Raw genomic sequence first — 21,369 nt, 5'->3', positions numbered from 1 at the left:
AGCTTGGAAAAGAGACCTCTTTGAAGAAATAAAAGGAGAGATTGAGTGTTGAATGGCAAAAGTTGAGAGTGAAGGAAGCGCGCTCTCTCTCTCTCTCTCTCTCTCTCTCTCTCTCTCTCTCTCTCTCTCTCTCTCTCTCTCTCTCTCTCTGGGGGTGTGATGGCAGTATAGATATTTAGGAGGGTGAGTGATGTGCTTGAGATAGAAACAATTTGACTGATGTATTTTGTGGAGGCAGTCATTGGGCTGAACCAGGGCACATGAAATGGCCAAATTAAACCATGGAATAGTGTTTGGAGCTGGGCTGTGGATGGTAAGCTTTGAGATAGAGAATATCATTCATGACAGCTATAGAGTGAATTTGTGCAAGTAGGGTAATAACCTCACTAAGTTGGTATAGATAATTAAATAGAATTATATCTATGGGAATATGGGAGAAAGAATTCTACTGCCATATATTCTGCCTTTCAAGGAAGGCAAATAAGTAAGTGGGGGAAATTCTCTTTTGTTACCTTCTTAAGGTTTGACAAGGTCAGCTACACTCTTTCTTTTTTTATACATGATTGTTGTTTTCCACAACTTTTGAGGTGGTGCCAGGAACAGACGAAGAAAGGCTGCATCTGCTCGCATCTGTTTCCTAGTTGTCATGTAATGCACTGAACCCACAATCAGGCCCCACAGACCTTTCCATGGTTTACCTTGGATGCTTCAAATTCCCTGTTTCAGTCCCATCGTTCCATTTCACTCTATCCCGTCCGTGCACACCTTTCACCTTCCTGCTCATTCATGTCCTGATTGCTCAAAATCTTTCCCGCTCCATCCTTCCATCTCCATTTTGGTCTCCCCATTCTCCATGTGCCTTCCATTTCTGACATACACATATCCCCTTTGTCAACCTTTCCTCACTCATTCGATCTTTATTTTTTTGTTATACTTTGTTGCTGTCTCCCACGTTAGCGAGGTATCGCAAGGAAACAGACAAAGGAATGGCCCAACCCACCCACATACACATGTATATACATACACGTCCACACGCACATATACATACCTATACAGTTCAATGTATACATATATATACATACATAGACATATACACGTATACACATGTACATAATTCATACTTGCTGCCTTTATTCATTCTCATCGCCACCCTGCCACACATGAAATGAAAACCCCATCCCCACTCACGCATGCAAGGTAGCGCTAGGAAAAGACAACAAAGACCACATTCGTTCATACTCGGTCTCTAGCTGTCATGTATAATGCACCGAAACCACAGCTCCCTTTCCACATCCAGGCCCCAGAAAACTTTTCATGGTTTACCCTAGATGTTTCACATGCCCTGGTTCAATCTATTGATTCTGTGTCCAAATTAGTTCAGCGCACCCTATGCAGCTCTTTCAACCACTTTTTTTTTTTTACCCCTGTCTATAGCACCTCTCTCTTACTCTTTTCATTTCTTACTTGATCAGACCACCTTGCACCACATATTGTCCACAAATATTTCAATTTCAACATATCCACCTTATTCTGCATAGGCTTATCTATAGCCGGTGCCTCACATCCATATAATAATGTTGAGACTACATATTTTATATATTTGTTTCTTTTTCATGTTATTCTTTATGTGGATCATATTTAACTAATTCCTCTTATGAGCACAAGATGAATTTTGGCAACAAAATTTTGTGTACTTGATATACAGAATTTGAGTGACTTGGAAAGCAGTAAAAGAAGCAGTTGATAGCAGAAATTTTAACTTTATTTTATGAAGAATTTTTAATAGCTTAAATATTCTTACAGTACAGTACTAGGAAACTGAGAACCAAGTGGGCTTAAGATTAGATTGGTGGTAGAGAGGTTTGATTAAATCATTATTTATGAATTGTGGTATGTTTCCTGTAGATACAGATATATCATTTATTATTTTAGGTACAAGAAGTACGCCGCCAGACTAGGCAGGAAAAGAAGCGGTTAGCAATGGAGACACGCAAGAAAGAACTGAGCCGTCTTGGACTTCGTGCTAATGACAAGGAACAGATAACATCACAGTCTGCTCTACTGTCACAAATGGGAGAAATAGCAGAGGAATCTGGGCTAGTGAGTTTTAAGAATCTTTGAAATCTGTGCTGCACATTTCGTGCTTTGAACTGGAACCTATACAGCTTTATTGATTTAAGATTCTGCATCATCCATTTTGTCTGTTATCATTAACTCCATGGTATCTCCATGATATGGATTAAGTACATACAGGCATAAACCATGTGTGGAAATTTTGTTGGCTCCTTCTTCTCCCCCTTCACTGTCTCTTACCTTTCCTCCTCCTCCATTTTCTCCTTTTTCTTTTCTCTCTGTGTTTAACTTTGTATAGATAATTTCTGGGTGTTATAATGTAGTATTTGGTATGTAAGTTTGTGTTATATGTATTATAATGCATAAATGAATAAATATGTGAAGTTTTTGAAGAGTGTTTACAAGTTGGCAACATAGGGCTGCTTAACATCCATTCTAATGTGATGCTTTTTTTTTTTTTTTTTTTCTCCCATTACAGTTTGTTCATCATTGTGGCTGTGTATTATATTATTATACATAGACACATGTAGTTTTTTGTAAACAGCTCTCTTCCAAAGGGTCTTATCTAATGAATGAATTAATGATTTCCTATATACTTAGGGAAATATAGGAGGAAATAGATGAAACATATGGAAACCATGCATAACTCCTCTTAAATGTTACCAGTTGTGTTCTGTTCCAAATATTCAACATAAGCTTGATAAAGGGAAGTGGCAGATTGTATATTTCATATATACTTTCTGTACTATTCGCTTCAGAGGGATCTTGGAGAAAAAAGGTTGTGGAAATTGAATCCTTAATTAGCTTGCATCATCAGTTGTTTAATAACGCTTATGATTGGTAAAATATGATTGAATTGTATTATTGATATTAATCAACTCATTTTTCTCTAGTAGGCTTTTACCTAATGTATGAATTGATAATCAAATATATTCTTCGAAAAATTAAGAGAAAATAACTTGAAGGTAATGGGTTTTACAAAGCCTGAAAATTTATGAAAATTAGCCAAGAGATATCAGAACAAAGCTGTTATTGAGAGAGGAGAGTGAGTTGAATGTGTATTACATACAAGGAGGGAGTGTGAATAATTGGAAGATGTTTAAAAGAAAGTAGCAGGTGAAGAGGAAGATGCAAGGGATGGCAAGGGATGGAGAGTATCGGCACACTTCATGGAAAATGTATCCGAGTAGGAAGAGGGGAGAGTAAGTGGTTCTAGATGAAGATTGGTCGGTGGCAGGGTTATTTGTTGTCATGTTGGATGTATAATCTGATTTTGGATGGGAAGATGAATGCATGGGTCTTAGAGAGAGGGGCAGGTCTTCAGTCTGTTACACATAGTGAGGTTCTTACCAAATGCATGAATTTATAATAATCTACATAATTTGAAAAATAATGGAGGAAGTAGGTGAAATAGATGGGAGTCTTACCTGGCTGTAGCCATGATGTAGTGCATCCACTTGATTAGCTACATGAATTTGAGTTTTGTTTGTATTCTTAAGATAATTGGAATCTTTTAGGTATGTTCAAGATTAAAAGAACAAATACAGAATTTTTCAAATACCAGTCTTGTCAGGCATTCTTCCCTGGCCTTTTCATTTTTTTCCACGGTAAATTTTTGTTAACCATGTAACATTCCTCATGATTAATTGATGCTTTTAACCATAGATTTATATTTGATTGTTTAACCTTTTATTTTCTTGTTATAAATTCTGACACAATCTTTGTCTCTCTTGAAGCCCTTGTGCCCAAAGTAGATTGATGAACTTCTGGTCTTCTCATGACATATATACTTATGGTCAGTTCTTGTAATTTTCCAAACCCTTTTTAAAGAAAATATCTCTTAAATTTCTATTTAAATGATATCCATGTTCAAAAAAAAAATGATATCCATATTCAAAATTTAGGTGTTATGAAGTTGTTACCAACATTTAAAAGTTAAAAGTTCCTGAAGCTGCTGCTGCTCAAGGTGAAAAGTAAGTGATGACTCTTAAGGATTTATAGATTTTAGTGATAGTACCATATGATATTTTTCATTTAAACACTTGGCATTTGGTTTTGTTTAAAGCTCTTTTTTCATTGTTTTATAATGATACAGTCATAGCTATGTTGTTTTTGCAGGTTTGTGCAATCTGTTTAGAGGGTTATCGGTGCCAGCCTCTAAAAGTCTTAGCAATTTACACATTCAGCAAGCGTTGTGTGGTGGAGGAATTTGAAAACAAGCCGCACAAAACTCCAGGATATTGCACCGTTTCGCACTTCAACGTTGTCCATGTTGATTGTTATCTTGCAGCTGTAAGGTGTGTTATTAGATATGTTCAAGTCATGGTATATACGTACTCTGTAGTATTTGATTTGATTTTACAAGCTCAGGATCCCTTTCATGGAGCTCCTGCCGTTTCATGAAAAATAATTGAGTCCTTTGAAGTGAAAAGTTCATAGATTAGATTGCAATCATCATCTGTTGAGATTGATGCAACCTCACTAAAAGTGACTTTTCACTCACAGTTTAACCATAAGTAGGTGGAGTCAATTAACAACAGTACTCATTATATAAGCTTGACATCATCCCAGATTGATTTGGAAATGTGCAAAGATTATATGGGGGTTTGTTTCATTTCAATAACGGCATTTAGTTAGATAAGAGTGAGGTAGGGAAATTGTTTTGTATCACAGAGTCATTCAAACAAAACAGAGGTTTCAGGTGGTGTAAGTTGGTGCATTGGTAGCAGAATCTGAATGTGTATGCAAAATGTTAGGTTTCTCTAGTAAGGAGGGTAGAGCAAGGGTTTTTGCTTTAAACAAATAGACATTATCACAAAATAACGTTTTTTTTTTTTTTTTTTTTTTTTTTTTTTTTTTTTTTTTCCAAAAGAAGGAACAGAGAAGGGGGCCAGGTGAGGATATTCCCTCAAAGGCCCAGTCCTCTGTTCTTAGCGCTACCTCGCTAATGCGGGAAATGGCGAATAGTATGAAAAAAAAAAAAAAAAAAAAATTAACGTAGATAGGGCAGAATCAGAAGTTAAGGGGGAGTTTTAGTGTTTAGGAGTACTGCATCAGCTTACAAGGGGACTTAGAGTCCAAAGTTGGACTGATATAATTGTGATATTCAACCCAAGCAAATTTCAAATAATGAGGAATGAACAAAGTGAAAGAAGGCCTCTTTATGATTATTGTTATTCATCATGTGTTAGACCAAGGGAAGAGAGCAAGGAAGACAGTCAGAAGGCAAAAAAAGACAAAATGCTGTATGAGGCAAGAGATCTGTTATGCTCAATGAATATTTTGCTGAATTCCACCTTTTCATTATGTAGCTTGTCTTATTACATCCAGGTAAGATGACTCCAAATCAAATTTAACTAGAATTGGTTGTCCCTTTGTCTTGATTATAGCTTCCGATCCTTCTTTGATTTGTCACAGAGATTGCATCTGATAATTCTTATGTCTCTAGTAACCCTTTAACAAGCATTTCTTTCTTTTCCCTTTACCATTTATTTCTTGCATGTTCTTTTCTAGTCCAAAAATTATAAAAGATTTATGTCTGTCCATGGTTTACTCCAGACTTTTCAGTTGCCCTAGTTCAGTCCATTGACAACACATCAACCACGAATACCACATTATTCCAGTTCATTGTATCCTATATACACTTTTCACCCTCCAACTTGTTTAGCCCTTGATCATTCAGAATCATTTTCACTCCATTCTGCCGACTCTAGTTTTGTGTCGTGGTTCTCCTTGTTCCCTCTACTTCTGACACTTACATCCTCTTTGTCAAACTTTCTACACTCATTCTCTACATATGTCCATTTCATCATACCCTCTTCAGCTCTCCCAACCACAATCTTTTTATTACCTCTGCTTTCTCATACCCTTTCATTGTTTACTCTTTCAAACTGCCTTACATTTCATTTCCTATGTATCTGCACTCCTTTGCTCAGTCTTGTCAATAGCCCATGCCTCGCATTCATATAATAATGTTGGGATTACTGTACCTTCATACATAACGATTTTTGCCCTCCCATTTTATGATCTCTCATTCCACACATTCTCCTGTTCTTCCAGCACATTTTCCCTCTCACCCACCTTATGAGTTACTTATACTTCGATGATTCTGTTTGCTGCCATGTCCACTCCTAGGTAGCTAAAGCACTTCGCTACTCTAATTTTTCCAGTATTCATATCATTCAGTATTCATATCATGACATCATGCTGTTTTCTCGTGTACACCTATCAGTAATTTGTCATTCCTTGCAGATACCATCCAAATTCCTCTCTCTTCTCAGTCACCCCTCATCTTTCCTATGGCATACACATGCTTCACCTATACTTGTAAGCTTAGTTTTTCAAAATATTTTCCATTCCTCTCTTACTCCTTAGTTTCATTTACTCTCACCTTATGCTACTCTTCACTCAGTCTTAGTCAAAGATGATAGGGAAATGAATACATCACCTAATATTTGTATTAGTACTTTTGGGCTATCAGTTTTATTGTAATTTTCTTAGCTGTTGTGATTTTTTTAAGATAATTTCATCAAACAAAAAATAAGCTTTTGGTGTGCATGAACCTAATGTGACACAGTATACAATTGGTCCATCCATTCTAGATAGTAATGAAATTGGAGTTGATAAATAAAAGATAGTAGTACTTTTGTTAAGTCTTGTTTGTATCTCACACATGTATCTGATTAGTACAGGTATTCACCATGTGTAACAAAGGTAGTAGATGATAGGCAGCCGACGACCATGGAGGTATATTACCAGTACTATCTGCTTGGGTGTTAGGAGGGTTAGTGATGGCTGCATAGTAAGCCAGCACTTCACTGCTTGTCAAATTACTCTCCTCTGACACAGGTAGCATTTTTTTTCTTTTCTTTATGCTCACACACAAATAGACCACTGGCATTCTATCCACAAACATACAATTTTTCCTGTTTATGCATAACACTTGACAAAACTTAACTCTCAGAGTTCATTCTTAGTTGTAGATTTTCATACAGAGAGCTTTATATGCTTACAGCCCTGCCTTTTTGACAAAATGGTTGGAGCAATAGATGGAAGTATTAGGTAGAAACATTTAAGCAGGAGCATTAGATAGATACATTAGGTAGAAGTAGTAGGTAGGAACATTAGATAGGAACCTCTGAAAACACTGTGCTAGAGTTGCCCTCTGCCAGTGGCTTGTTACAGGTGAGGCACTGAAATATAAGAAGCAGCACTACAGTTCACTAGTTATGGAGACTATAACATACTTTGACCACCCCCTTAAGGAAGTTCTAGTTGGGAACAGGCATCAGAGATATAGATATATATAGATTCAATGTGTGTAAAGCGTTGATATGCTGTGGTATGCTCAGGCTGATGGCAACTGACAGTGTCACTTCTCAGTGTGCACCCCTTTCTTTTCTCCATAGTGTTGCTTTCATTTTTATAGATTTTATGTTGGCTTTTGCTCTTGAGAGCTGGCAGCTCATATACCTCCTCCTCTTGCTATGTCACATAGCATTTGTATGAACAGTGGCACCTTGAGGATTGCTTGATTCGATATCTACCTCTTTCTGTCTTTCTAGAGCTAGGCCATGAAGCTCTTTACCTTGTGTTTTTGCCTAAACTGTCCAAGAGGGAAATTTGCCATTGAAAGATTAGATGACCCTTCCCTCCCTTAAAAAAAATCATATGCATATCACAGCCAGTACTTCACACTTACTGTAAAGAAAAAGTTTTATTGATTATTGTGATATTTGTCTTTAGGTCTTCTCGATCTCGTGATGAATGGGAATGTGCTGCTCTGCATAATGCCAACACAAGGGCAAATGGTCTGCTGCCTCTCTGGGGTCCACAAGTGCCCGAGTCTGCATTTGCTTCATGCCTTGCTCGTCACAACACCTACCTGCAGGAATGTACATCTCATAGGTTTGTAAGATATATTACCCAAGTTTTAGCAATGAATTTAGAATTTAGTCTCACCATAATGACAACAAAGGTCTCAGTGATGTGTCAGTAGTGTATTACCAAACTACTGTTTAAGCTGCTGGTGTTTTCAGATGATGGACAGGCTCAGCTTGTTGAGGGACTATTGGTAAGTGTTATGAGAATGACCCAGGATGATTCTGTACTCTTGTTTGCAGTTTCCACATAGATAGTGCCAAGAACAGACTAAGGAAAGACTTCACTCACTTGTATCCATTCATTAACTGCCGTGTGGAATGCACCGAAACTACAGCACCCTGTCCACAACCAGGCACCACACACCTTTCCATTTTTTCTCCAACTTCATACACCCTGTTTCAGTTCATCGATTGTATACCACATCACTTCATTTCACTCTTATCACATGCATACCTTTCACCTTCTTGCGTGTTCAGACCCCAGACATTCAGAATATTTTTCACTTAATGCTTTCATCTCTAAAATAATTTTCCCCTTCTCCATGTCCCCTCTGATTCTGACACATGTACAGAGTTCCCTTGCCTAACAGATTCCTTTCCTCAACCATATTACCTGTCTCTCTTCCCATCTTGGTTATACCATACATGTTCAGACACCCAGCCAATTTTTTGGCATTGTGAAAGTTGCCAGGGGCTATGAACCTCACCAGTATAAAAAGAATTGAAAGGCTTCAGAGTTCGATTACCCTGTGTATGTATGTCATAGGGAGGAGTATGATGTCATGCAACTGCAGTAGGGAAGTAAACTATATTTATGTTTGCATAGAATTTTCGCTGAAATTTTCATTTATTTCATGTAGGATAGATAATGGTATGAACTAACATATATAAACAGGTGCTAACACAAACAATAGTGTATTGATGTAATAGAAAAGAGAAAAATGTAATGCACATACATTTGGTAGGACAGATGGGCTGATACCTAACCCCTGGTGATGGCTAATAGTGGCATCATAGCTAAACTGAGACATTTAAACAAGTTCATTTTTGTAATCGGGGATGAATGCTTTCTTCTGTGCCAGAGTTAAATTTCAAATTTTTTATTGCTTTTTATTTTTATATTTAACTCCTGCTTAATAAAGGGAAATTGAATTTTTCCTCTTCTCGTGGTGAAAAGGTTAATTTTGTTATTGATAAAGAACCTTGATATTTTTCTTAAGATTTTTTCTGCATTCAAATAACCACATTTATTCCAAGAGTACCAGAGAAAGAGCAGTTTTCTCATTCTTGGCGACTTTTTTTTTTTTCCATCCCTTCTGGTAGTAAGGGAAACTGTTGTATTTACCATCTTATACATATATTTGCATTATGTTAGTCAGCAGTATTGATTAATTTCATACATAACAGCCTCTGTTACTCAGAATTAATGTATAAGAATCATAATTTGGAGACTTTCATCAAATGCTAATGAAAGTGAATTTCGATTAACAGTTTTGTCTGTGAAAACTTTTAGATTAATTTGTTGGTTTTTTGGTATCAGTTTTAAGATTTTTACCTCTCTCTTAAGCAGTATAGTCTTTGACATATTACATGCACAGATTTATTACTGGTATTAGGCATGGGTGTGAACACCATGTTTGGAATAGAAAATCAATGCTGACAGAATATTTTTTCCTTGAGAAAACAGAGCTGCAGTGCCGTCCCTCTGTTGAATTTTATGAATATTTTGAAATCCTGGTGAATGACATGATTATTTGCTGTTGGGATGATGGTCATGGTTAATATAGCCATCCCACCCCTTCAGTCATACTCTTCATTTTCAGAAGGAAAGCTTAGACTTACTGATAGTTAATTTATACTCGTGTTCATTCTGTTTTGAATTTTCAGACAAGACTACACTGATTTGGAAAGAGACATAAATCTTTTCAAGTCTCATTTTACCAAGATAAATCTTTTCGAGTCTCGTTTTACCAGAGAACAGAAAGATCTTAATCCATATCCCATCACATATAGATATTGGAATTATTCTTGAATTTTTGAAAAGAAAATATGAGTTCAGGCTAATGATATGTATTTCTGTTTCCTTTCAGGGATATCAGTTATCCTTCAACCCTTCAAGATCTGAAACTCTTGCTTCTAAGATTTGCTAATGAGAAATCATTTAGCGATGATACAGGAGGAGGTGGTCGACAGTCTAATATGAACTTGATTCCGTATATACTGCATATGGCTGTTTATGTTATCAACACGTAAGTTGTGAATGCTCATCGCTTGATATATGATTGGACATCAGAATATGCTTTCCAATCCAAATTCCATTTTGGTTTATCTTGTATGTATTCACCCTCAGTTACAGCCACAACAATTTTCACGTAGATACCACACATAATATGTGTGATATGTGTTTTGGTGATGGCCATGTTCATTTACCGTAAATAAGAATAGCTAATCCTTTTTTCAGGTGACCTAATTTATATGAATCAGAGTGCACCCAAACTCTTTTGAATGATAAGGAATGCATAGTGTTGCTGAAAGTAGTAGCTTTATTTTCATACTTGTTCATTTCTCATTAGTAAAGTAGGGCCAGGAACAGATGAAGACAGGCCTCATTTGCTTTCGTCCATACTCTGTCTGTCATGTATAATGCACCAAAACTACAGCTCCCCTATCCACAACCAGGCCTCGCAGTTCACCCTATTCCATACGTGCCTTTCCTTCTGCATGTTCAGGCCCTAGTCACTCAAGATCTTTTTCATGCCATCCTTCCTTCTGTATTATGGTCTCTCCTCTTTTCCTTCTTGTCTTCTCCACTTCTGACATAAATATCCTCTTTGTCAACCTTCCCTCACTCATTCTCTCCATATATCCAGATCATTTCAACACAGCTCTCTCAACTACACTCTATGTATTGCAACACCTCCCTCTTACCCTTCTGTGATGTACTTGGTTAATTCTCACACAACATATTGTCCTCAGACATTTCGGTTTCAACATGTCCAATCTCCTCTGCACAACTCCCTTTGTAGGACATACCTCATCTCCATACAGATTTGTTGAGACTACTATACCTTCAAACACACCCATTTTTGCCCTTTTTCCAAACATTCCTCAGTGTTCTGATAACCTTCATCCCCTTCACCCACCATATGACTGACTTCCAGTTCCCTGGTTCCATTTTTGTCATGTCCACTCCAAGGTTTATAAAACATTTCTACCTCCAAATTTTCTCCATTCAAACTCATGTCCTAACTAAGCTATCCTTCTTCCCTGACATACCTGAAAACCTTGCTTTTATTCATATATATGCTCAACTGCCTCTTTGTATTTACCTGCTCACCTCATCACCTTATCCATAAAGTTAGCTGGTACTCACAGTCCCCATGTCTCATTTGCCCTCGCATCTTACTCTTGACTTCTGCCTCATTTTCTTGTACGTTTTACAATTACTTGTGCTCCATCTCTGTTGGTGCTGCTTCTACACCTGTCTTTTCTCTTTTTGTAACTAATCAACTTTGTCAACCCTCCCCTGACTATCCACTCTCACATGCCCACCTCCCAACCTCTGCATGCTACACATTTCTATACCGTGTAAAGAATTTTGAGATGCAAAGATGCATGAAAATGTACCTCTGTAAGGTTCATTACTTTTAGAAAATGCTTGCATATTGTATCAAACATATTGTCTGTGCTGGGCTCTTATTTAAGTAAACACTTCACAATAGGAATCTTAGGCAAGCAGCAGTACGTTTTGATGAGCCAGGGTATCTTACAATGAGTTCCAAATTCCAAATGATTGTTGAAGGTGGTTGTTCCTGCCCCAGAAATTGAGAAAAAAAGTATTAACTTCGATGTTGAATTAAATATGTTGTAATGGCTTGAGAAGGAAGAACAAGTCATGGATCTGTTTGGGCCTTAGATCTGCCTCATTCAACAGTGCACTGTATTTTATAATTTAGACAAGATGATGAAAAGTGCTAAAAGTGTTACTTTTCATCCCAAGATGCTTTTTACATAACCAGGCAGTTTGATGAGATTTTGGAAAAGATTGAGATTGCTTGTAATGTAGATGAACAGGCAGACACGTCTACCTCTGTGTCTGAACAAGTCCACCATCTCTTCTACCACCCCATTAGGCTTCTTGAGTAAATTCATCTGTTGTATGTAAATTTTATCTTTTTCCTCATTAAATAAGATTTATGTAATTCCAGAGAAGTATACTATGGTTTATGCAAGGAAAATTGTAATGAAACTCCTTGAGAAAATATCCCTTACTTATAACATTGGAACTTTTGTGATATTGGCTTCATTATTTGTGGCATTTTCATGGAATGCCTTGAAAAATGAGAATCCCCAGTACCATCATCATCTTTTCAAAGTTTGTTGACCACTGCTATAGATATTTATTACTGTTGTGAGTTGCAGGGAGGGAGTGGGTTAACTGAACTCATTACACATAACCTGATAATTTGTGGGTCAGGTTAAACTCTTCAAATTGTAACAATCACTTATAGATCTAAAAAATGGCTATTATAGACCCAAAAATGGATTTTTAGTGAATTTTTAAAGCTTTAAACACTTATTGGATCTAACTTATGCTTGCACGAGTATTTTTGGAGAAGCTTATCCATGCTAGATTGCACATGTATTTTAGGGGAAGCCTATCCATGCTAGAGTTTACGCTTAGTTATCCATCCATAAACCCAGTCATTGCCTTTAGAGCTCTTTCTGATAAGCATTTATGTGCAAACTTTCATATTCATTACACCCCCACCCACTTGAAATGGATGATGTACAAGTATTTTCTCACTTGATTCATAGCACATTGAGTTAATGCACCCAGATGGGACCAATGTCTCCATTCACACCTCCTCTGATAATAGTAGCAGTGGCATCCTTAATTGATTGCACATTTATAGATATGGATCCCGTGAATGAATGAAATTTTCATGAAACGATAGTTTCTTTTTGTGCATTGCACATGACAGCTAGAGACTGAGTGTGAACAAATGTGGCCTTTATTGTCTGTTTTCCTGGCTCTACCTTGCTGAAGCAGGGGGTAGCGATGCTGTTTCCTGTGAGGCGGGGTAGTGCCAAGAATGTATGAAGGCGAGCACGTGTGAACATGTACATGTTTATATATGTATATGCGTATATACATATATGGGCGTTTATGTGTATATGAGTGGATGGGCCATTCTTCTTCTGTTTCCTGGTGCTACCTTACTGATGCAGGAAACTGCAATTAAGTGTGATAAATATGAATAAAATAATTATCATTATATTTTTTTATTATACTTTGTTGCTGTCTCCCGCATTAGCGAGGTAGCGCAAGGAAGCAGATGAAAGAATGGCCCAACCCACCCACATACACATGTATATACATCAATGCCCACACACACACATATACATACCTATACATTTCAATGTTTACATACATATACATACACAGACATATACTTATATACTCATGTACATATTCATACATGCTGCCTTCATCCATTCCCACCACCACCCTGCCACACAAAAATATTTATTTTTAGGTATATATTATTTCTGTCCACAGAACACGTTCTGCTAGTCGTGAAGAGAAGAAACTCTCAACTTTTCTTGAAGCTGGGCGTGAGCGATGGATAGAAGGAGCTTATGAGGCTGAGGGAGCTTTCTACATGGGTGTCCTGGCCTTGGCAGTTTATTCTCCACAGCAGTGGATCGCAGTAAGGGTTGCGTATCTGCAGCGTCTGCTGGTTGTTGCACATGCCCGTTCTGTCTCCCCTCATCCACCTCAAGGAAACAGGATCACAGACAAAGGAACAAAGGATTGGGCAGTATATAAGCATGCTGCAATGTTCTGGGCTCTTGTGGATGGTATTTATAATACTTTCTTTAAGGTTAGTATTTAATCTTTAATGACTAGCCTTCCTGTCGGATTAGTTTAGGTTTGTTTCAATTTTTGTATGTTGAGTGCTTTGCTGTTTGAAGACAGTTGTATACATCCTTTGGTAATTTTCATTATCCATTTACCTTTATTGTGTGCACTTCAAGTATTCATTTGGGTGACTCACACACATCTAAGTCCACACCTCATGAACTTTGCATGTTTCTGCAGACTTATAGATTTTGAGATATCCTGAACTCTGATGACTTGATCATGTAACACCTGATGTCCAACTTTTTTTTCTTTTATTAATGGCTCTTGATAAAAGCAAGTTTTCATCATTTTTTGCCACAGGCTCTCCAGGTATTTTCTACATTATTTGTATCAGAGCATTTGGGTACCGTCTGTCTTTCTGTCCCTTACACCTGTTCCCTTTGGGATTTCACATCAAGGGGGTGGCTACAGCAAGTCTTCTTATCTTTGTTCTTACGTGCCTCCCTCACATACACTATTCCATGCACTCTTCCACCATTTCCCTCCAATACTCTTCCACTCTATTTTCCCATGTTACAGGTTATCTTCCTCTTGCCCAAAATAGTTAGCCCCAGGAACCTCAGCATGGTATCCATCTTAAGCATTCCATATATACAGTACAGGGAGAGGGTTCTCCACTTGTTGGACTCCATCTCTTGAACTTTCTGTGCCATCATATAGTCTTTTAAACTCTTGTAAAGTGCCGGTATTCACCATCTCCTTTGTTAGTTTATGCCAGCCATCCACCATCTTTACACTGAACCAGTACCTCTTCCCATTCGTTAAAAAGAGAAAAATACCGACATTTTCATAGCTTCTGCTTGACTGTATCATCCTCTGGCCCTCTGTGTTAATACCATCCAGCTGATATATGATCTAGAGGCTGTTATCAGGTACCCCCTCTCTTGTCTTTCCTGCTTAGAGGAGAGCTGTGTAATCTTCAACTTCTCATTTTAGCTCGGTAGTCTTAACTCAAGAACCATTGTATTTGCTCTTCCCTGGATCCATTCAGTCAGATCTTTGTACTTTTTTTGGTGCAATGACCAGGTTTAAGGTCATACTGTTGGCATTTTGTCCATAAACATACAATCTCTCTTTGTCACTCATGACGCTTGACATTTCTTTTACACACCTCATTCTTCGTAACTACGTTTTGGCAGCAAGCACTGTGTGCTGGCCCTGTGATATGGAAGTGGTAGGAAAACGAAAAATATAGAAGTATTAGAGTGGAGAATTAGGTAGAAACATTAAGTAAATGTGGTGGGTACGTTAGATGGGAGCATTAGGCAGCAGTAGGTTGGTACATTAGGCTAGTAGTAAGAAAACATTGCTCTAAAAGTTGGCCTCTTCCAGTTGCCTATTAAGGATGAGGCACAGAGCGTTAAGAAGGGGCACTGAAGTTCACCAGTTATGGAGACTTATGTTTTGGCCACCCCCTTGAGAGTCCCTGAAGGGAATGGGCATCAGAGATATAGATAGATAGATTTACTCTATGGTATGGAGAGTAGAGGGATGCAAATTTTGCTTGCTGTCATTGTGTTTAGTGATATTTTTTGCTCTCTCTGTTCTGGGTAATATTTTTCCTCTACTACAGCTAAACATGGGTGCTAAGAAGTTGTTCCAAGGAACCAAAAGCCCATAGTCTTGCTTGGAAGCAAATAAATGTGCCTACAATTGAGATTGGAAACCACATTGGCAGGTTCACCATTTAGACATTTTATCCTTCCTTCTAACTTTATATCTCCTTGAAAAGCTTGGTCTGGTAAACCCAGTTATTCTATCAGTCACAGCAATGGTGTCTGTAGATTCACCAGACCTGGCTTGTCAAGTAGTGATGATGATCATTAGAAGTAGAGAAAAAGTATCTGGATGGTGAACTCTGCCTTACTAGTTTGTCTAGAATGTAATCTTGCTTATGAACACATTGTCTTGCTTCCAGGCAAAAATACAGGCTTTTATTCATCGAACCCCATGTTAGAAGAAAAATTTCATGTGGAAGGGAAATAGTGAATACGAAATAAAGATGCAAAAGTTACATTCCTCCTCTCGAGTTACTATGGGGTGAATAAGGCTATAGATCGTATCATCTGGTATATAAGACTGACTGTATTGCCAGACATATGATGTTCCCACCATAAGTGAATAAATGGATTTTTTTTTTTTTTTTGTAAGATTATATGTAGATGTTGATTCTTACATAGAGGATAGATGGTCTGAAAAATGATTAGAATAAAATGCAGGTGAATTGAAGTAGGAGGAGGAAGAGATTTCAAGCAAGTGAATTGACAGTGATGGAGTAAATTTACAAGGGAGATCTTTAAGTGTATGGATAAGTTAGCATTTCAGTGCAACCCACCTGGGTATCAGGAGGGTTAGTGACATCTGCTTAGTGAACCACACTTTAGTGGTTGTCAAGTTGCACTCCTCAGACCCAGGTAGTTATCTTTTCTTTTTGCCTCACTAACATGTGGACTACTGGCATTCTGTCTGACAAACAAACAGTCTCTTTGTCACATGTAACTCTTGACAACACTTAACTCATGCAGCTCATTCTTCATAATTCTGGATTTTCCTGCAGTGAGCACTATGTGTTAGTCCTGCCTTTTGGCAAAATGGTAGGAGCAGTAGATAGTGGTAGTAGGTAGGAAAATTTAAGCAGAACTATTAGAAGCAATAGTTAGGAGCATTAGATAGTAGCACTCATTAGGAACATTAGATAGGAGCCTTTGTGAACACTGTGCTAGACTTCCCCTTTGCCAGTGGCTTGGTAAGGGTGAGGCACTAAAGGCTAAGAAGCGGCACTGGAGTTCATCAGTTTATGGAGACTCTGTTGCTGTGGCAATTGGAACAGGCATCAGAAATATAGATAGATATTCAGTGTAGAGTGGAGATAAGGTTTGAATGTATATTGTAATTATTTTTTATTGAGATAACGTTTCAATATATTATACTTATAGGGATTCACATAAACCATTTTGCAGAAGGCAAGTGCTGAAGGGGAATGGTGTGTGACAGTTGCAGAATTTGTGCGCCATAATGATCAGACATTGATTGAAGCTTCCTCTAAATTGCTTTCCACATATCAGGAGGAACTTCTCCCTCTTGCATCCTTCATGGAGTTCTGTGATGTTGTAGGTAAGTAAACTGACAGATGTAAGTGAACTGGCAGATGTAAGTAAAGTTTTTGTATGGTAAGAATCTTAGTTCTGTTGTATTATTATTTCTTTAGTATATATACTTCATGGGCAAATGAAACCATTAATTGGATGATTTGGGATGTTAAGTCATCACATGTAGCTTGCATATTGAAATGAAATGGCTATACATCCATCAAGTAGCTGGCTTCCAAGATTCTCCAGTTTCCAGGTGAGAAGATAGAAATTAGAAGCTAGACAGTCAGACTGTAACATAAGGTAAATCTAGCTGCTATATCTCCCTCTTCCCAAAATGGTGGCACTTTTTCATCATGCATTCTTAGAAACTTTACCAGTCTTGTAACAGCAGTCACAGTATATGCCCTTTATTATGTGATTATTTATATCAGTAAGTATAATCTTGAAACTACCAGATATTTATGTGGCATTCAGATTTTTGGAATAATTGACTAGTGTAATGAAATGAAAATAAGGGGAGAGAGAAAAATTGATGACAGAATTAGAGCTAAAGTGAGTTTTTTTTCTGAGGAGAAATCAAGGACACTACACAGTGATATGGCTCTGAAGGTACATATAGATGAAAGAAGAAAGTTGAGAGTAAATCCAAGTAGAGAAAGTTATTAGGATTAGGAGCTTTAGCACAGGAGAGATAGGTTTGTTGGGTTGTGAGTTTGAGTGGAAAAAAAACTTGGAGAAAGTGAAATGCTATAGTGCCTGGGAATGGACATAGCCAATTGAACCATGGGAGTTAAAGTGAGTCACCATAGGGTTGGAAGAGGAAAAAGGTACTGGGAACATTGAAGAATGTATGTAAGGCAAAGATGAGCATGTGTGAAGGTATAGTAGTCTTGATGGTGTTATATGGATGCAAGGGATGGGTTGTAAATAAGAATATATGGAATAGAATGAATGCATTGGAAATCATGTGAGGACAAAATGTGGTGTGGGGAGAGTTGAACGAGTAAAAAATGATAAGAAAAAAATGAAGTATGGTGATAAGAAGTGTATGTTTGAGAGAGCTGAATAGAGTGTACTGAAATGTTATGGACATAAGGTGAAAATGAGAGAGGAGAGGTTGACAAAGAGGATATATGGGTCAGAAATGGAGGGGACATAGAGAAAGGGGAGGCCAAATTGGAGATAAAAGGTTAGGGTTTTAACTGTCTACTCTTAAGTGAAGATGGAAGGATTGAGCAAATAAGGGTTTGAGGGCTCGGGTCCTGAACATGCTGGAGTGTTTAAGGCAGGCATAGGATAAAGTGAAGTAGAGTAATGTGATTTACAGGGGGCAACATGATCTCAGTGGACTGAACCAGGGCATTTAAAGTATCAAGGGAAACTCCAGAATGTCTTTAGGGCCTACCTCGTTAATGTGGGGAAACAACAGACGAGTATGAAATATTATCCAAGTCTTGAATGTTTTTCAGCATTATAATTTCCTCACGTAAAGAAAGACACAAAAGTGATGAAAATCTAGTGGAATGCATCAAGGAAGGTGCAGATTTTGAAAGTAATTTGTAATCTTTAGGAGCCCTTGATGATCTGAACATAGACCAGCTCTTAGAAATAAGGGGGACCTCAAAATGAGGGCATAAACAAAGGAAGGGAGGTTGTTGGTAGAGTTCCCACTACCCATTGGCTGTCATGGTATTGAAGATGTTGGGAGACATTTAGCTTATCTGTTGTGTGTACTGGAGATTAGTTTTGATAAAATCAAAAGTCATATCTTTATTTTAATGTGAATGAAGCCAACAACTGGATTACAAAGTATATAACTTGACCACTTTCCTCGTTGGCTGTGGACAAGGTGTAACTGTTAATCCCATTAGAAGCTGATCACATATTGGCTCAGAAATAGACATATCTTGTTTTGGTGGCAGATACTTTTGCAAAAGTTTTCAGGTTAGTATGTTGGTGTCCAGTGCTATCTTCTTGACCATGCCAAGGCAAGTACTTTGTTTAAGATTCTGTCACAATATAGGAAATATCTTTAGAAAACCCTTTTGTTAATATATTTATTTTTTTCCTCTATAGGCCTGCTTCATGAGATTGAAAACCCAGATGAGTTCTTAACAGAACTATTGCTGAGTCTGCCGTAATAGTTTTAAGGTTGGAGAAAGAGTATGTACTTTACACAGGGGATGACTGCATCTTTAATGTGATCAAGAATGTCTGAAGATAATGATGTCACAAGGGAAAAAAAGTTTTTTTTATAAGGTTTGTCAAAGAAATGTTGAACATTGCCTTCACTGCCACTTACTATCACTTTTAGTAATGCCATGAAATGAATATTTTGTTTTGGTGTGCATAGTTTTTCTTCATTGAGATTAAGCTTGACATGGTTGATATCATGATGTTTTATATCAGTGGATGAAACATTTGTGTAAAACATCCACCCATGCTCCTGCAGTTGCTGCTTTCCTAATAGGAGCAAAGAAATGATAGATCCCTTTTAGAGTGATAAGTTCCTTGGCAAGGCTGTACTTTTTTTCATACATTGATAATCTCACTGAAGGTAACTCAGTTACAAATAACTGCTTTTTGGAAGAGTCTGTAAAATACACAGGCATACATATAAATATTTGTGTGTGTTTGTATATTACTGGACTCTGCCTGCGTATGTTTACAGCACCAATGAAAAGACATCTTAAGCAAGGTTTTATCAACGGCATTTGATAAAAAGGAATAGAGGAACATTTTATTCCAAACAAGTCCATCATTTCCCTGCTCGTGTGATCAGAGTGCAGCCATGAAGCTGCAGGAGCCCCATGAAAGGGTTCCTGGGTTTCTATACTTAATCAATCATTACTTGGACAAGCATAGATTTCCACATTATGTTGATACTCATTTGATTTGATTTAGTGAGCACAGCAATTTTTGCATACGCAAGTGTTCACAGCATAAAGCCAAGATGTAAAATTTTTCATTTTGTAGGTTATAGAATGAAATGCAGTTCACTATAATTCATAAATGTACATGGCTGATGTGACCTCTGCATTTGGTCACCAAATATGTGATGTTATCTGGCAGTGACAGCTAGGTTACTGGTTCATGGTAACCGGGCTCGGTTTTTGTTCTGTATGGTGATTGCAAGCCTGTAGCAAGTCTTTACCTTACAAGCCCAGTAGTAAATTTTGGTCTTTGCATAATCTCGTCAGCTAGTTTTGCAAAATATTTTGTCACGATGTTTCTCTTAAGAAATGCATGATTTGTTTTAATGCCGACAGTGTTCAAGGCATTATCATTGACCATGAGCCATTTTTGTTTCTTTTTTGCATATTATTACTCCATCAAAGTAATCAACCACTTCATGTAGGTAAAGTGATAAGGGAAGCAGTGACATTAGATTCATGTTTATCTGAGCTCATTTGTACCACCCATTATTACCTTGGGTATCAAAAATAAAATTTGTAAATTCCACATACATATATTAAATACATACAAAATAAACCTCTTAGATTTGAAATATCATTTACACTAATAGCTTTTTTTTATGGAGGGGGGAGGTTCTTGAATTTATTTGCACTGTTTTAACACTTTATCAAACTATTATAGCATATCTGGGAATTATCCAGCACATATTTGTTTATATGAAGCTCAGAGACTTTGCTATATCCAAATGAAGCTTCTGCTTTTAATAAAATGGCATCTAAAAACTATTTGGCTTACTGGGTATTATATGTAATTTCCTATTCTTTTTAGTGTCTTGACATTTTGAGAATTAAGTTATGGAGATGATTTGATGTAGAGAGATGTTTATTAAAGACATAAATCTTGTTCAGATATATTTTGTTTTGACATGTAGAACCATTTGTAAACTTTGGTAAAATTAAAGATGCTTTAAAATAGCAACTTTTACAGTTTCATGGGATTACTTCATGTATGTTTATATATACACCTTAGGCATGTTAATATTCTGCTTTAGGACTGAAACTTCAGATTTACAGTTAACTGTGTTTTTTTTATATTTGTAGGTCCATAAATTTAAATGAAAATGTTTGCACAGTCATGCTTATTAGCTAGAAACCAAAGTGTAAACTCACCATTCCTTATTTTGGTGGTTGTAACTGATAATCACCAAATATAAGACAAAGGGCTTATGATAATTACATCTTTTTCTTATGTTCATCTCGGTTCCCATTTATATGGAACAGATCAAGTGCTTGCTCCTTTTATGGGAGTTGCTTGTACAACTGTTTCCAACTTGAACCCATGAGGCTGGTGAAAAGAGACATCCAGTCCCTTGGGGTAAACTTGTAACCCTCTTATCTTATTGATATTATTTTTGATACATATTTGCTATTTCCCTTGTCAGCAAGGTAGTGCCAGAATTAAACAAAGTAGTTCATTC

At 37.2% G+C, this 21,369-nt stretch overlaps 1 protein-coding gene across 1 annotated transcript in view; it reads left to right on the top strand.

Moving 5' to 3' along the window:
- Positions 1–20,795, top strand: part of poe (E3 ubiquitin-protein ligase-like protein poe) — a 230,217-nt gene extending 209,422 nt beyond the window's left edge. The window contains exons 81-87 of the mRNA XM_071676253.1: positions 1,933–2,100; positions 4,192–4,370; positions 7,819–7,980; positions 10,046–10,204; positions 13,519–13,843; positions 16,845–16,998; positions 19,053–20,795. Of these exons, the coding sequence (XP_071532354.1) occupies positions 1,933–2,100; positions 4,192–4,370; positions 7,819–7,980; positions 10,046–10,204; positions 13,519–13,843; positions 16,845–16,998; positions 19,053–19,117 (1,212 nt within the window). The 3' untranslated portion in view covers positions 19,118–20,795. The remainder of the gene's footprint in view (positions 1–1,932; positions 2,101–4,191; positions 4,371–7,818; positions 7,981–10,045; positions 10,205–13,518; positions 13,844–16,844; positions 16,999–19,052) is intronic.
- Positions 20,796–21,369: the final 574 nt, after the last annotated feature.

The sequence above is a fragment of the Panulirus ornatus genome, chromosome 22 (genome assembly GCF_036320965.1).
Source record: "Panulirus ornatus isolate Po-2019 chromosome 22, ASM3632096v1, whole genome shotgun sequence".
Lineage (NCBI taxonomy): Eukaryota > Metazoa > Arthropoda > Malacostraca > Decapoda > Palinuridae > Panulirus > Panulirus ornatus.
This window is presented reverse-complemented; position numbering and strand designations above follow the sequence as displayed.